At 34.7% G+C, this 18,680-nt stretch overlaps 1 protein-coding gene across 2 annotated transcripts in view; it reads right to left on the reverse strand.

The window, feature by feature from the left end:
* Positions 1-18,680, reverse strand: part of EFCAB13 (EF-hand calcium binding domain 13) — a 176,399-nt gene that overhangs the window by 5,584 nt on the left and 152,135 nt on the right. Inside the window, exons 27-29 of one of the 2 annotated variants that reach the window (XM_017882928.1) lie at positions 8,394-8,465; positions 7,394-7,537; positions 5,706-5,777 (exon numbers count right to left, since the gene is read on the reverse strand). In XM_017882928.1, coding sequence (XP_017738417.1) covers positions 5,706-5,777; positions 7,394-7,537; positions 8,394-8,465 — 288 coding nt within the window. Of the gene's footprint in view, positions 1-5,705; positions 5,778-7,393; positions 7,538-8,393; positions 8,466-9,450; positions 9,783-18,680 lie in introns of those variants that run through there. The other variant, XM_017882929.1, reaches the window with a different exon arrangement.

Consider the following 18,680-nt stretch of genomic DNA (forward strand, 5'->3'; position numbering starts at 1 on the left):
CAGCTCGAAAGCATCATTCTTAGCAAACTATAACAAGAATAGAAAACCAAACACCGTGTGTTCTCACTCATAGGTGGGAACTGAACAATGAGATGACTTGGACTCGGGAAGGGGAACATCACACACCGGGGCCTATCATGGGGAGGGGGGAGGAGGGAGGGATTGCATTGGGAGTTATACCTGATGTAAATGATGAGTTGATGGGTGCTGACGAGGTGATGGGTGCAGCACATAAGCACAAGTATACATATGTAACAAACCTGCACGTTATGCACATGTAGCCTAGAACTTAAAGTACAATAAAAAAAAAAAGAAATAAACTATGCTAAAATTCATATGGAACCAAGAAAGAGCCCAAATAGCCAAAGCAACACTAAGCAAGAAGGACAAAGCTGGAGGCATCACGTTGACTGACTTCAAACTATACTACAAAGCCACAGTAACCAAGACATCTTGGTACCAGTAATAGACAGATACATAGACCACTGGAACAGAATAGAAAACTCAGAAATATAGTTGCATGCCTATAACCATGTAGTATTCAACAATGCCAACAAAAACAAGCAATGGGAAAAGGACTCCCTGTTCAATAAATGGTGCTGGGATAATAGCAAGCCATATGCAGAAGATTGAATCTGGACTCCTACCTTTATCAATATACAAAAATTAAAACAGATCAAAGATTTAAATGTAAGACCTCACACTATAAAAACCCTGGAAAATAACCTAGGTAACACCATTCTAGACATAGGCCTTGGCAAAGAATTTTTGGCTGAGACTTCAAAAGCAATTGCAACAAAACAAAATGGACAAGTGGGACCTAATTAAACTAAAGACCTGCTGAACAGCAAAGGAAACTATTGAGAGCAAACAGATAACCCACAGAATGGAAAAAAATCGTCACAAAGTATGCATCCAACAAAGGCCTAATATCCCAAATCTATAAGGAACTTAAACCAACAAGAAAAAAAAAGGCTCATTAAAAAATAGGCAAAGAATATGAACAGACACTTCTCAAAAGGAGACATACAAGTGGTCAACAAACATATGAAAAACTGCTCAGCATCACTTATCATCAGATAAATGCAAATCAAAACCACAATGAGATACCATCTCACACCAGTCAGAATGGCTATTATAAAAAGTCAAAAAAACAACAGATGCTAGCGAGGCTGCAGAGAAAAGGAAATGTTTATACAATGTTGGTGGGAATGTAAATTAGTCCAGCAACTGTGGAACGCAGTCTGAAGATTTCTCAAAGAACTTAAAACAAAGCTACTGGCCGGGCACAGTGGCTCAAGCCTGTTATGCCACCACTCTGGGAGGCCGAGGCAGGTGGATCACCTGAGGTCAGGAGTTTGAAACCAGCCTGTCCAACATGGTGAAACCCTGTCTCTACTCAAAACACAAAAATTACCCGGGCGTGGTGGTGCATACCTGTAATCCCAGCTACTCAGGAGGCTGAGGCAGGAGAATCGCTTGAACCTGGGAGACAGAGGTTGCAGTGAGCTGAGATCATGGCATTGCACTCCAGCCCGGGTGACAAGAGGGGGACTCCATCTCAAAAACAAACAAACAAACAAAATCCCCCCAAAAACAGAGCTACCATTCAACCCAGCAATCCCATTACTGGGTATATACCCAAAGAAAAAAAGTCTTACCAAAAGACACATGCACTCCTATGGTCATCACTGACCTATTCACAATAGCAAAGACATGGAATCAACCTAGGTGCCCATCCATGCTGAAGTGATTAAGAAAACATGGTACATATATACCATAGGACACTACACAGCCACAAAAAAGAATGAAATCATATCCTTTACAGCAACATGGATGGAACTGGAGGCCATAATCCTAAGCAAATTGACATGGGAATAGAAAACCAAATACCACATATTCTCACATATAAGTGAGACCTAAACATTAAGCATACATGGATATAAATATGGGAACAATAGACATTGCATACTACTAGGAGGTGGGGGTAGATGGGTTAAAAACTACCGATCTGGTACTCTGTTCACTATATGGGTGACAGGATCCATACCTCAAACCTCAGCATCACACAATATTCCCATGTAACAAACCTGCACATGTACTGCCTATATCTAAAATAAATGCTGACATTTAAAAACAAATAAATATTAGTTATACAAATCATTATACACTCAAGATCACTGTTCATAACATAAATCTCTAGTTTATAAAACTTTTTTAAATTTAAAAGAGGCAGAGTATAAGTGCACAAAAAGTTACAGAATTAACTTATTAGGTAAGTATTATTTTCCAACAAGCCAGATAGTTCTCTCCATCTCCACATGTAATTCTTCAGTAAACCTAAGCTCTTTTAGAATGTTTTAGACTGATGCCACAAATTCAGTTTAAGACTACTCTAGTCCTCCCAGTCATCCCAAAGAGTCCTGACACACCAGATCACTTTCTCATTCCTAATTGAAATAAAGAGAGAAAAGGAAAGGAAAAGTCCTTCAATAACAGACTTCTTTGGGTAGTAAATCTACTTCTACTTTTATAAACTGGTATCTTGGCCTCTATATATTTTTCCCTCACAGCTAATCACCCTCTCTCTGCCTTCCTGGCTCTCTTACTTAGTCGTATCTTCTATACTGTTATATATATTGATATCTTTATCTACTATATATACCATTATCTTCTATATAATTTTATCTCTTATATTGCTATATACCCTTTATTCACACATCTCTGCCCTTTACTCATAGGAAATGCCTTTAAATATATATCATATCTAATCTTTATTATTTAGCCAATCTTCTCTTGGGTCACTCATAACACTCCACATTTGCATCAAAACTATATAAAATGGACCTTATGTTGATCAAAAAGGATTACAACTGAAATGTATATGGAGATAATTATTCTTTGTTAACAAGAAAAACAATTCTTTGTTAGCAACGTTTGTTCATCCTTTAGAATAGCAAAGGTTAAAATGGTTTAAAATGAATTTAAACTGCTTTCATTTATAGTTATACTGTTTTCTTGAAACTATCAGTGAATTTAAGGATTATAACTACTTAATAAAACTAGAATATTTTCCCTAAAAACATATACACAGTTAAATTATGATATTAATTCAAAAGGCAGTGTACAATACAGAAAGAAAAGGTACAATTAAAAAGCACAATATTTACCAACCAAGACTGTTTCTAAATTGTTGCAGTGAAGTATTACTAAAAATTTCTGAAGACTACACACTTTCTAAAGTGGAACACTGGATTACCTGTGAAACTCAAACAACTATATTCCAAAATGTCTATTAAAAATAATACATTTGTGCTTTATAAAAATAAACATAGTTAAGTTTGACTATTTTATTAACGTCAGAATATAACAATGAACTGAAAAATACTTTCCAGCTCAAATCAAAATTAATTTGATGACTCATATCTCTAGGATAAGGTTGGTTTAAGGTAATGAATTTTTATGACCTATACAACCCTTTTAAATAATTTGTGCCAATCTCTACAACCAAAGTCTTTAAAAGAAAACATACATGGTAGAATTTTTTAACTTTTCATCTATGAATAATAAATTATACCCTGCCTACTTCTAAGTAATGAATAAATTTAACAGGATCAATGCAAAGAACTAAGCTGTCAAGTTTTAAAAAATCCTAATTCATGAGCCTACTGATTTTCCAATAAACACCAACAGGCTTGCAGAAATTTACAAATTGAATATAAAATTTATATGACACCGTAAAAGACCTAAATAGCCAAAACAACTTTTTTTTTGAGGCAGAGTCTCGCTTTGTCGCCAGGCTGGGGTGCAGTGGCACCATCTTGGCTCACTGCAACCTCTGACACCCTGGTTCAAGCAATTCTCCTGCCTCAGCCTCCCAAGTAACTGGAATTACAGGCACGTGCCACCACATCCAGCTAATTTTGTACTTGTAGTAGAGACAGGGTTTCACCATGTCGGCCAGGATAGTCTCCATCTCCTGACCTCGTGATCCGCCTGCCTCAGCCTCCCAAAGTGCTGGGATTACAGGCGTGAACCACCATGCCCAGCCCCAAAACAACATTTAAAAGGCAGAACAAAGTTGAAGGGCTAACATTATCTGATTGATTTCAATGTTTGTTATGAAACTACAATAATCAAGACAATATAATATTAGTGTAAAGATAGACAAAAAACAATGGAACAGAATAGAGAACCCATAAATACACATTTACAAAACATTCTACATATATAAACATTCCACTTATATATAATATTCTATACATGTAATATTCTGTAAAAGTATAAAGGCAATTCAGTGGAGAAAGTATAGTGTTCTCAACAATAGAACAATTACATAACCACATGTTAAAAAAAACTCCATACTTTACTCCACATACAAAATTAACTTGAACACATCAAAATATAAAACCAAAACTATAAAACTTTTACAATAAAACATATGATTTTAAAACTTGCAAACTTGGGTAAGAACAAAATTTCTTACACATGACACCAAAAGCATGGCCCATAAAAAAAATTGGTTAATTAGACTTCATCAAAATTAAAATTAACCCTCTTTTAAAGGCACTTAAGAAAATGAAGAGACAAAAGATTAGAAGAAAATATTTGCTAAGCATGTATCTGGTAAAATACTTGTATCCAGAATACATGAAGAAATATGAAAACAGGCAACAGAGACCGACCCCATCTCTAAAAAAATATATGTGTGTATATATATTTATAAGTATATATGTGTATATACATATGAAAACAAACAAGCCAACTTAAAAAGATGAGCAAAGTTATAACAGACACCTCACCAAAGAATATACACATGACAAATAAGTATATGAGAAAATGCTCAACATCATTAGTCATTAAGAAAATGCAAAGTAATAAATAAATAAATAAATAAAACGCAAAGTAGAACCACAATGAGATACTACTATATACTTCTTAGAATGGTTAAAATTTGAAAGCCTGAATATACCAAGTATTGGCAAGAGTTTGGAGGAACTGAAACTCTCATACACTGCTCTTGGGAATGTAAAATGGTAAAACCAGTTTAGAAAACAGCTCGGCATACTCTCAAAAAGTAAAACATGCATCTACCAAATTCAGTTAGCATATCCCTTGGTAATTGCCCAAAGAAATGAAAGCTTATGTTCATACAACAATTTGTATGTGAATGTTTACAGAAGCTGTGTTTGTCATAGGTAAAACCTGGAAACAACCTAATTTACCTATATCAGCAGGAAAATAAACTGTGGTATATCTATAAAGTGGAATACTATTCTGCAATAAAAATAATGAACTACTGATGCACACTATACCATGGATGCATTTCAAAATAATTATGCTGAGTGAAAGAAGCCAGCAAAAAAGAGCACATTCATTTACATAAAGTTATTGGAAATGCGAAAACAAATTTCTAGTGAAAGAAAGCATATCAATGGTTGCCTGGGAATGTGGGAAATGTGGAGAATGGCAAGAGAGATTATAAAGGGTATGAGAAAGTTTTAGGGGTAAGGGATATATTTATTATCTTGATTGTGATGATGGTTGCATAGGTGCGTGCATATGTCTACACTTAATCAAAATATGTCCTTTTAAATATAAAATTACACAGTTTTACATCTATTATACCTTATAAAGCTGTTTTAAAAATAATAAGAGGCAATGAAAACTATCTAAATATCTACATAAAATATTGATTGACCCACCTTCAAATACAGAAGTTGGCTTACTTGTGTTCAAATTCTCCAAAATTTTCTTGAGACTTACATTATTATTTTCTAAAAAGTAAGGTACAAGGATTATGAAATGGCAAAGTGTCAATCCTAATAACCATTAAATAACCATGACAAAGGGTAGGGATGGGAAATGTTTGTAATTTCTAGAAATTAGCAGGATAAAAGTCAATTAATTTAAAATAGTTTTACCCACAATCGATTTTATTGAAACAAGAAATTCTAACTAAAGGAATTTACTTGGCTTAAATAATTAAATTTTGATGCATGTATTTTATAGATTTGATGCTAAATGGAGGATGGCTCTTAAAATATTTCCAGTAGAAAATCTATGAATTTTAATTAGCTCTCCATGTGCCTATGTTCTCATTATATTTCTAAGACCCAGTTTACTTCTCACATGTAAGAATGGCTTTTATCAAAAGGACAAAATTTAACAAGTGTAGGCAAGGAAGTGGTGAAAAGGGAACTCTTGTACAGTTATGGTGGGAATGTAAATTAGTACCACCATTATGAAAAACAGTATGGAAGTTCCTTAAAAAATTAAAAATAGAATTCCCATGTGATCCAGAAATTTCACTTCCAAGTATATATCCAAAGGAAGTGAAATCAGCATGTCAAAGAGATATCTGCACTCCCATGTTCATTGCAGCACTACTCACAATAGCCAAGACAAAGAATCACCCTAAGTGCCCATTCATCAACAGATGAATAGATTTTTAAAAATATGACATCTATCTATATGTTATAAATATATATGCACAATAGAATACTATTCAGCCTTTTAAAAATGAAGGAAATCCTGTCATATGCAACAACATAGATGAACCTGGAGGACATTATGCTTGGTGAAACAAAGCAGGCACAGAAAGACAAATACTGCATGATCTCACTTATATGTGGAATCTAAAAGAGTTGAAGTAATGGGAGCAGAGAAGACAATAGTGATTACCAGGGACTGCAGAAGTTGAGGGGAGAAATTGGTTAAGAGAAACAAAATTGCAGTTAGATAAGAGAAGTAAGTTCTGGAGACCTATTTTAGTGCAAGGTGACTATGGTTCATAATGTATTGTATACTTGAAAACAGATAAAAGACTACATTTTAAATGCTATCACAAAAAAGTATAAGGATTTAAGGTGATAGATATGTTAATTAGCTTGATTTAATCATCCACAGTGTACACAGATTTCAAAACATTACATTGTACACCATAAATATATATTTTTCACTTGCCAATTAAAAACTAAACACTTTTGGACTGAGCGTGGTGACTCACACCTGCAATCCCATCACTTTGGGAGACTAAGGTGGGTAGATAGCTTGAGTTCAGGAGTTTGAGACCAGCCTGGGCAACATGGCGAAACTCTGTCTCTGCAAAAAATACACATTAGCCAGGTGTGGCAGCTACTTGGTAAGCTGAGGCAGGAGGATGGCTTGAGCCCAGGAAGCCAAGGCTGCAGTGAGCCATTATCATGCCACTGCACTCTAGCCTGGGAGACAGTGAGACCCTATATCAAAATAAATAAACAAATAAAATTAACACTTTCACTGATCAAAAAATAAAATAAAATATACATATACACAACAGCTATCCCAAGCACATAGTAAAACTAGGACTTCATTAAGCTCAAAATAGATTGCTCTTTCAAAAAGGATTCACCATCAACAGATGCTTGTCTCAAGATCTCTTGGAACGTCTTGTTGCTTACTGGAATTCCGGCACTCAAAAGTTTGGAGCTCAGTTCATTTACAGGCATTGTATCATTTCTGATACTATCAAGAGTTTTAATCTCTTTAAATAAATCTGTAAATACAGGAAGAATAGAAAACAGATAAAGAAGTTGGGGCAAAGCCCCTTTTAAGATATAATATCCACAGCCTACTGTAGAAGACATTCTGAGTTAAAGGGCTTTTAAAACATACCTATGGGCTTTGTTTTTAGAAGTCAGTTAAATAATAAAAAATGTTCAACATACCCCTAGCCAGGTAAAAGTTGAGTTTCTGAAATTTTTTTTGTAAAGTCCACTTTTTTCAGTAACTGTTATCCCTGAAAGGTGTTTCTGCTACATGCTCTGGTCTTTCACAGACTGAAAAGCTTTTCAAGAACAGGTAGGCAGGAGGTAGCTCTTAGAATGAGGCCAAGAAGCCAAATAGTTGGGGAAAGGAAAACACTAAAAATATAAATTTGCTACAGACTGAAAAACAGTCATATACTATCTTAACATCAGAGAGTGTTTATCTCTTACCAGTCTACCAATTAATTTTAAGAATACTAGATCTTTCTTGTACTTTCCTTAATTAACATGTTTCACTATAGGTGAGGAAAATAAGCATGTGGCTATTAATAAAGGTGCGAGAAAACTGTACTAGATTAATGGGAAGGATGTATACTTTTACAATAAAGCATAATACTGAGACAAATTATTTGCTTTAAGGAAGCATATTCTAGGTATGTAATTCTAAATAATTCATTACACAAAAGCATAAATTGAATATGATAAGGAATAAGAAAGCAGATTACAACATTTCAAATAAAGCAAAGCAAACTTAGGAAAGTGTTGAAAATACAAAGAGAAACAAACTATATTTTAGAAAAGATAGGATACCATAAAATGACCTAAGAAACTGGTTTTCAATTTTTATTATTTTATTATACTTACTGTTGAATGGTGTGGATGGTTTAGGTGAATTAGTGAAAACATCAATTACATCTTTTAAGATCACTTTTCTTTCTGAAAAGTTAAGAAATAAAGTAGGATTTAAATAAAGCAGATTTTAAATTCATTAAGGCAGGAATCTGGTATTATTTTAATATTTCATCCAGCTTTCAAACCCTAGTGATCATAATGCATAGTAAGAAATACTTCTTTGATGGACATTTGGGTTGGTTCCAAGTCTTTGCTATTGTGAATAGTGCCACAATAAACATACGTGTGCATGTGTCTTTATAGCAGCATGATTTATAATCCTTTGGGTATATACCCAGTAATGGCATGGCTGGGTCAAATGGTATTTCTAGTTCTAGATCCTTGAAGAATCGCTACACTGTCTTCTACAATGGCTGAACTAGTTTACAGTCCCACCAACAGTGTAAAAGTGTTCCTATTTCTCCACATCCTCTACAGTGGGGGAGGGGGAGAGGGATAGCATTAGGAGATATAACTAATGTAAATGACAAGTTAATGGGTGCAGCACACCAACATGGCACATGTATACATATGTAACAAACCTGCACGTTGTGCACATGTACCCGAGAACTTGAAATACAATAAAGAAGAAGAAAAAAAGAAATACTTCTATATTGTGAGCACACATACAAACAAAAATACAAGTTTTATAAAGCAATACTCACCCTTATTGTAGGTGATACACTCTACTATCTTCTAACAAATTTCAAATTATGCCATTTCATTTTTTAAATACTATTCAAGACCTATTACATTTATTTCACAACTGACACACAGTTTTAAAAATGATAAACAGGTTATATAGTACAAATATATATACACAGTAATTTTCATTAAAGCATATAAATACTTATAAAGAGTATAAGAGAATGTGTAGGGCTACCCCTGAAGAGATGTTTTACCCAACAAAACAGCAAAGGAAGAGACCAGAAAAGAAAGAAAAGACATACTTTTCCTTTGCAAAAAAAAAAAAAAAAAATCTGGTGACAAAGAGGAAAAATTCAATTTTTTCTTACTATCATTACTTCCTAATTGACACTGAAACAACAAACAAACAAAAAACTATACACAAAAGTAAGTATATAAAACTAAGACTCCCTTTTCCAAGCAAGTAAAAATCCTTAGGAAACCTAATAGTCAAATGTCAATTTCTTCTGAATTATCCATAACACTACACATAAATATTTCTTGTTCTTTGGAATAACAGGCTTAAGGACATGCTACCGCAAAATATAACATTGTGACAGAATTGGATATTTAAGCTGAAGGAATCTAAGAAATATCAGGTGCAAGAAGAACTCTGTGATCTCCCTTGTCTCCCCTGAAGCAGGTCTTGATATCCTCATACGAGAGGTGCTCTTCCTATGAAAAAAAAAAAAAGAGCATCCTTATCTCTGAAGATGGAGGGATGCTGAGAGGAACCAAAACAAACAGGCCATGCTACCCTTAGCTACACTTAGCTCATAGCCACTCTTCTGTCCTCTATTTCATTTTCCATGACTTTCCACTCTTTATCAAACCTAGCATAAAAACATCCAGATTTAATTACTTTTTCAGGCTTTTATTTTCTTATGAGGGTTCCCATGTCACATAAAACTTACACCAAATAAACTTGTGTGCTTTTATCTTGTTAATCTGTCTTTTGTTACAGAGCCTCAGCCACAAACCTGAAGGATAGAAGGAAAATATTTCTTCTCTACGCTTAACTGGAGACTGCTTCAAAGATTATGAACTGTTACCCCACATAATGAATACAGTACGAGATTTAGTGATTTTCATTGACCTAGACAGTGTCATAGTAGTTATTTTAAAATTTGAATTTCATTATCTTTACATGGGATATATACTCTCAAGTTACTCCATTATTCTCATCACTTTGTCTTATGCTAACTAATTTTATTAATTTGTATTTCATGCCTGACTGCTAGACATTTGAGTTAGATGCCCTTGGCCTGGTTCAAATATTATCCTTCTCTGGAAGCCTAGTGTAATTTATTTAAAATGTCACTATTAGAGCTATAACACTGTACCTCTTGGATTGGCAGGCTACTTTGACCCATCTTTCCCCTCCCTCCTATTCTAAGCAATTAGCTTGGCCTTAAGTAGTATTTCCTCACTCCTCTGATTTTTGTAAACTTAATGTTTTTGTAGAGACTGCTTTTGCAAAAGCCTAAACCCCTTGAAGAAAATATACCAAATGCCTAAAGAGAGAGATTTTGACAACTGAGGGATTTCTTCTGAAAAGAGAGAGAGAGATCTGATGAGAAAGAATGAGAATTTCTCTAGGAGAGCATCCATTCCCCAACCCCACCCACCCTCAAGGTGCAGGACTGCCATTGTCTTTATCAACTGAATATCAGTAGAAACACAATGAAAGGGAGTTTAAAAGCTCTTCCTCCATGCCCCATTGCCCTTTCCCAAATTGTAGTGTGACACTGGATTGGGAGGGAGTCCCAATAAATAACCAGTCAGCCCTCAGGGTCAGATTTAATTCAATTAAAAGAAAATAAAGCAACTGCAATTTCTGGTACTATAGCAGCTAGACATCTGGATTAACCCTCCTACTGAAGATGACAAAAAAATCTAAATAAAATATTATTTATAAAAAATCTTAACTGCTTCAATTTGCTGCCAAGAAAGTAAGAAATTCCCAGGCCAAAAAAAAAAAATTGATGAAGAGGTCTAACTCAAAGCACAGTATCTACTTTTTCAGGCAAAGAGTGTTTGCCAAAGACAAAACAAAAACAAATGGAATGAATTTTAGTTTATATTTTCAAAGGCTCAGACAAAACCTAGGTTCCTCCCAAACTGCACATTTATACTCCTTTAACTTATAAAACTGCTTAACCTAGCATTCAATACCCGCAAAAAATATCAATAATAAAGAAAGGCTCCCCCTTTATAGGTAATTTGACTCTTCTCTCTGGCTACCTTTAAGGTTCTCTTTCTTTTGAGGTATGCTGCAGATACATCCTGATATATCTTTGTATGGATTTCCTTTTAGTCTATGTGGAATTCACTGGACTTCTTGAATCGGTAGGTTAAGGTCTCTCTCAATTCTGGAAAGTTCTAAGCTACTGCCCCTCAAATATTTTCTCTGCAACCACTCTATCCTCTCTTCTCCCCTGTATTGATGTATATTTTTTATACCTCTTCATTCTATCTTCTATGCCTCTTAACCTATTTCCTATATAATCTGTCTGGCTGCATTGTGTACAACTTCTTCAAACTAATTTGCAGTTCATATTTCTCTCTATGCCTATGTTTAATCTGCTGATATTCTTGTCCACTAATTAATTTTGATTATTATATTTTAAATTTCTAGAAGTTGTCTCTTCTTTCATATCTGTGTGCTCTTTATAGGCTTTAGGTTCCCTTAGATATTTTCAAGTTTCTCTTTTATTTCTTTGGAAGAATACAGAAGAATATGACTATAGAAAGAGTGAAATTTTAAAATGGAAGATACGTACACCAGAAAATATTACCTCAGGCTAGATTGGCATCAGAGAAAATATACTTTAAGGCAAAAGCCTTACTGACAATGAAAATTCAATTTACAACAGGGGAAAAAACAGTTTTAATATCTTTAGGAGTCTATAACAAGTTTAAATTGAAATACATCTAGTAACAAAGACTTAAAATATATAGAGCAAAAAATTGACAGAACTACAAGGAGAAATAAACAAATTATCATTATTGAAGATTTTTAACACACCTTTCAATAAATGACAGGACAAATAGACAAAAAATCAGTAAGGACATAGAAGATTTGAAAATATGATTAATAAATGACCAAATATAAAAGACTGACTCAACAATTGTAGAATTTCTTTACAAATGCATAACATTTTCCAAAAAATGATCATGTTGAGATCCATAAAGCCAGTCTTAATATATTTTAAATAACTAAAAACATATAAAATATGCATTTAAAATAACCGAAATTATAGAAAATATATTCACTTACTGCAATATAATTAATCCAGAGATTATAAACAAAAAACACTCCCAAACTTGGAAATGGAGAAATACTTCTAGAATTGCCCATGGATCAAGACAGAAATCATTATAAAAGTAAGAAAAATAATTCTAATTAATCAATAATTTTAAAACTACATATCAATACCTGGGACCACGTAGCTAAAAAAGCAACACATAGGGCAAAATATATATGCTTAAAACCTTACATTAGAGAAGAAAAAAGGACTAAAATTTCATGAGGTAAGCATCCATCTCAAGAAGTTAGAAAAAGAGTAACAAAATAAACCTAAAAAATTATAGAGAAGAAAATGATAAAGATAAAAACATAAATGAAATTAATAATAAACACATAATAAAGAGGATCAAAAAGTTGACTTAGTTATTGAAATGTATAAACCATGAGTATAAATTATCTTAAAAACAGAAAAAAGGCAAAATGAGCAAGACAAGGAATGAGATGGGAATATTACTGCAAATGCCACAAATATTACAAAAATGTTTAAGATCTTATTATTAAAAACCATATAGTGACTAGCCTAGCCATCATGGCAAAACTCTGTCTCTACTAAAAATTAAAAAATTAGCCAGGCATGGTGGCACATGCCTATAATCCCAGCTACTCAGAGGCTAAGGCACAAGAATCACTTGAGCCTGGGAGGCAGAGGTTGCAATGGGTCAAGACCATGTCACTGCACTCCAGCCTAGCCAACAGAGCAAAACTCTGTCTCAAAAACAAACAAAAAAAAATAGTATAGTATTAGAGTGGTAAATTTTTCGATGAAAAAGTCAAAGTCTTAGGAAAAAACCAACTTACCCAAATTGGCTCACGAATAACAGGAAACCTAAATAATCTTACAATATGAAAGAAGATGAATCAGTAATCAAAAACCTTCCCAAAAGAAAATGTCAAGGCTCAACTGGCTTGTTCTGTGAATTCTGCTAGACTCAAAGGTAATACGCAATCTCAATGCTATAGAAACTATTCAGAGATTGGGGGTGGCTGGCAAGATGGCCACTGAAACTATTCCAAACAATAGAAAAAGAAGGACTCCTCCCTAACTCATTTTATGAGGCCAGCATCATCCTGATACCAAAACCCAGCAGAGACACAACAAAAAAAGAAAATTTCAGGCCAATATCCCTGATGAACATCGATGCAAAAATCCTCCATAAGTTGTGCACATGTACCCTAGAACATAAAGTATAATAAAAAAATTTAAAAATAAAAAAAAAATACTGGCAAACTGAATCCAGTAGTACATCAAAAAGCTTATCCATCATAATCAAGTTGGCTTCATCCCTGGGATGCCAGGATGGTTCAACATACACAAATCAATAAATGTAATCCATCACATAAACAGAAACAAAAAACAAAAACCACGATTGTCTCAATAAATGCAGAAAAGGCCTTCGACAAAATTCAACACCCCTTCATGCTAAAAACTCTCATTAAACTAGGTATTGATGGAACATATCTCAAAATAATAAGGCTATTTATGACAAACCCAACAGCCAATATCATACGAAGGGCAAAATTTGGAAGCATTCCCTTTGAATACCAAGCACAGACAAGGAGCCCTCTCTCACCACTCCTATTCCAACATAGTATTGGCAAGTTTCTGGCCACAGCAATCAGGCAAGAGAAAGAAATAAAGGGTATGCAAATAGGGAAGAGAGGGAAGTCCAATTGACATGTTTGCAGATGACATTGATTATCATATTTAGAAAACCCCATCGTCTCAGCCCAAAATCTCCTTAAGCTGATAAACAACTTAGCAAAGTCTCAGGACATAAAATAATGTGCAAAAATCACAAGCATTCCTCTATTACACCATAATACACAGAGAGCCAATCATGAGTAAACTCCCATTCACAATTGCTACAAAAGAAGAATAAAATACCTAGGAATACAAACTTACAAGGAATGTGTAAGTACCTTCTTCAAGGAGAACTACAAACCACTGCTCAAGGAATAGGAGAGGATATAAACCAAAATGGAAAGACATCCATGCTCATAAAGGAATCGAATATCATGAAAATGGCCCAAAGTAATTTATAGATTCAATGCCTATCTCCATCAAACTACCAATGACTTTCTTCACAGAATAGAAAAAACTTACATTTCATATGGAACCAAAAAAGAGCCCATATAGCCCAAGACAAATCTAGCAAAATGAACAAAAGCTAGAGGCATCACACTTACCTGACATTCAAACTAATACTATAAGGCTACAGGAACAAAACAGTATGGTACTGGTACCAAAAACACATACTATAGACCAATGGAAACAGAACAGAGCCCTCGAAAAACACCACACATCTACAGCCATCTGATCTTTGACAAACCTGACAAAAACAAGGCAATGGGGGAAGGGATTCCCTATTTAATAAATGGTGTTGGGAAACGGCTAGCCATATGTAGAAGCTGAAACTGGATCTCTTCCTTACACCTTCTACACAAACCTAACTCTAAGAATGGATTCAGACTTAATGTAATGACCTAAAACCATAAAAACCCTAGAAGAAAACTTAGGCACTACCCATTCAGACATAGACACGGCCAAAGACTTCATGACTAAAACACCAACGCAGTGGCAACAAAAGTCCAAAATAGACAAAGGGATCTAATTAAACTAAAAAGAGCTTCTGGCACATCAAAAAGAAACTATCATCAGAGAACAGGCAACCAAAAATTTTGTATCTATCTATCTGGACAGGAGCAGCTAATTCCAGGAGTCTGTTAAGGAACTTAAACAAATTTACAAGAAAAAAACAATGCCATCAAAAGTAGCTGAGGATATGAACAGACACTTCTCAAAAGAGCACATTTATTGCAGCCAACAAACATGAAAAAAAGCTCATCATCACTGTCATTAGAAAATTGCAAATCAAAACCACAATGAGATACCAATCTCATGCCAGTTGAATGGTGATCATTAAAAAGTCAGGAAAGAACAATGTTGGAAAGACGCAGAGGAAATTAGGAACACTTTTACCAACACCGTTAGGTGGGAATGTAAATTAGTTCCCACCATGTGGAAGACAGTGTGGTGATTCCTCAAGGATCTAGAAACCAGAAATTACCATTGACCCAGCCATCCCAGTTACTGGTATATACCAAGAGATTATAAATCATTTACTATAAAAACACATGCACACTTATGTTTATTGCAGCACATATTCACAATTAGCAAAAGACTTGGAAACTAACCCAAATGCCCATCAATGATTAGACTTGGATAAAAAAAATGTGGCACATATACAACATTGAATACTATGCAGCCATAACAAAGACTGAGTTTCCGTCCTTTGCAGGGACACGGGTGAAGCTGGAAACTATCATCCTCAGCATACAAACAGAAAACCAAACACCACATGTTCTCACTCATAAGTGGGAGTTGAACAATGAGAGCACATGGACACAGGGAGGGAAACATCACACACTGGGGCCTGTCGGGGTGTGGGGGGCTAGTGGAGGGATAGCACTAGGAGAAATACCTAATGTAGATGACAGGTTGATGGGTGCAACAAATCACCATGGCATGTGTAAACCTATATAACAAACCTGAACGTTCTGCACATGTATCCCAAAACTTAAAGTATAATTTAAAAAGAAACTATTCAAAGATTTAGACAAAGAAAAAATACTTTTCAAATTATGAAGAGAATGTGACATCAAAGCCTGACAATGCTAATGAAAACAAAGAAAATTACAAGTTAATCTCACAGATAAATAGAGATATATAAATCCTTAACAAAATATTAGAAAAATGAACCCACCAATATGTAAAAAGGATAATACATCATGACTAAAATGAGTTTGTTCCAAAAATTCAGGTTGCATTTAATATAAAAAATCAACTAATGTACCACATTAACCAATTAAAAGAGAAAACTCATATGACCTATCTTAATAGATACATAAAAATTGTTTAAAAATTTTGTAATAAAACAAATATAAATGTAATCATTTTTAAAACAGGATTAAAAGGCAATTTCCTTGGCCTGGTGAATGGTATTTATGAAAAACCGACAAGAAACACTTCGTTTCATCCTTAGTGAAATGCTTAAAGTATTCCTTTGAGATGAGGAATAAAAGAAAGATGTTCATAATTGCTATTTTTAGCTAAGATTATTTTGGAGGTCCCAGTCCCAGTACAGAAAGATAAAGAAAAACAAAAACATAAAAGAAGTGCACATTTAAAAAATTAACTTTAAGAAATATCATATGGTCATGAAATAGAAAACACAGTACTATAAAGATACATGTTCTCAGCAGAAACCTTATAAGCCAGAAGGGATTGGGGTCCTATCTTTAACCTCCTTAAATAGAATAATAATCATTCATGAATTTTGCATCCAGCAAAACTAAGTTTCATAAATGAAGCAGAAATAAAGTATTTTTCAGACAAACAAATGCTGAGGGAATTTGTCACTATCAGACCAGGCTTACAGGAAATGCTAAAAGGAGTTCTAAAGCTTGAAACAAAAGGTTGATATGCACCAGAATAGAACTTCTTTAAAGCACAGAACTTACAGGGCTTGTAAAACAATAATCCAATGAAATAAACAAATTATCTAGGTAACAATCAATAGGATGACTGGAACACTACCTCACATCTCAATATTATCATTAAACATAAATGCCCTAAATGCTCCACTTAAAAGACAGATTGGCAGAATGGATTTAAAAATCACAAACCAAATATCTGCTGTCTTCAAGAGACTCACCCAACATGTAAGGATTCATACAAACTCAAGGTAAAGATGTGGAAAAGATATTTCACAAAAAGGGAAACCAAACATGAGCAAAGGTAGCTCTTCTTATACTAGATAAAACAGATTTTAAAGCAACAAGAGCTAAAAAAAAAAAAAAAGACAATGTTATTATATAATGATAAAAGGATCAATCCAACAAGAAGAGATTACAAGCCTAAATATACATCCACTTAACTCTGGAGCTCCCAGATTCATAAAATGATTAATACTAGACCTAAGAAATTAGATAAACAGCAACAGAATAGAGGACTTCAACACTCCACTGACAGCACTAGACATATCATCAAGGCAGAAAGTCAACAAGAAACACTGGACCTAAACTGCACTTTAGAGCAGATGGACTTCACAGATATTTACAGAACATTCTACCCAAGAATTACAGAATATACATTCTTCTCATCAGCATATGCAACATTCTCCAAGACACACCATATGATAGGCTACAAAACAAAACTCAATAAGTTTTTAAAAATCAAAATCATATCAGTATCTTCTCAGGCCACAGGAGAATAAAACTAGAAATCAATTCCAAAAGGAATCCTCAAAACTACGCAAATACATGGAAATTAATCCTCAAAACTATGCAAATACATGGAAATTAAACAATGTCCTCGTGAATGATTTGGCGGTTAGCAGTGAAAGCAAGATGGAAATTAAATAATTCTTTGAAGTTAATGATATTAGCAATACAAGTTATCAAAGCCTCTGGGATACAGCAAAAGCAGTGCTAAGAGAAAAGTTAATAGCACCAAATGACTATATTGAAAAATCCGAAAAAAATCACAAATTGAACCACCTAACATCACATCTCAAAGCATTAGAAATCAAGAATAAACCAAACCCAAAGCTAGCAGTCAAAAAGAAATCATAAAGATCAGAGCAGAACTAAATGACATTGAAACAAAAAAAATACAAGATCAATGAAACAAAAGTTGGTTCCTTGGAAAGATAAACAAAATTGATAGACTATTAGTTAGATTAACCAAGAAGGCAGATTCAACTAGCTCAATTAGAAAGGAAAATGGAGAGGGGGGCAGAGCAAGATGGCCGAATAGGAACAGCTCCAGTCTCCAGCTCCTAGCACCAGTGACACAGAAGACAGGTGATTTCTGCATTTTCAACTGAGGTACCGGGTTAATCTCACTAGGGAGTGCTGGACAATCAGTGCTGGTCAGCTGCTGCAGCCCAACCAGCGAGAGCTGAAGCACGGCGAGGCATCGCCTAACCTGGGAAGTGCAAGGGGGAAGGGAATCCCTTTTCCTAGCCAGGGAAACTGAGACACACAACACCTGGAAAATCAGGTAACTCCCACCCCAATACTGCACTGTACCAAGGGTCTTAGCAAACGGGCACACCAGGAGATTATATCCCACACCTGGCCGGGAGGGTCCCACGCCCGCCCACGGAGCCTCCCTCATTGCTAGCACAGCAGTCTGCGATCTAACTGCAAGGCAGCAGCGAGACTGGGGGAGGGGCGCCCGCCATTGTGGAGGCTTAAGT

The sequence above is a fragment of the Rhinopithecus bieti genome, unplaced genomic scaffold, assembly GCF_001698545.2.
Source record: "Rhinopithecus bieti isolate Rb0 unplaced genomic scaffold, ASM169854v2 scaffold_12928, whole genome shotgun sequence".
NCBI classification, from domain to species: domain Eukaryota; kingdom Metazoa; phylum Chordata; class Mammalia; order Primates; family Cercopithecidae; genus Rhinopithecus; species Rhinopithecus bieti.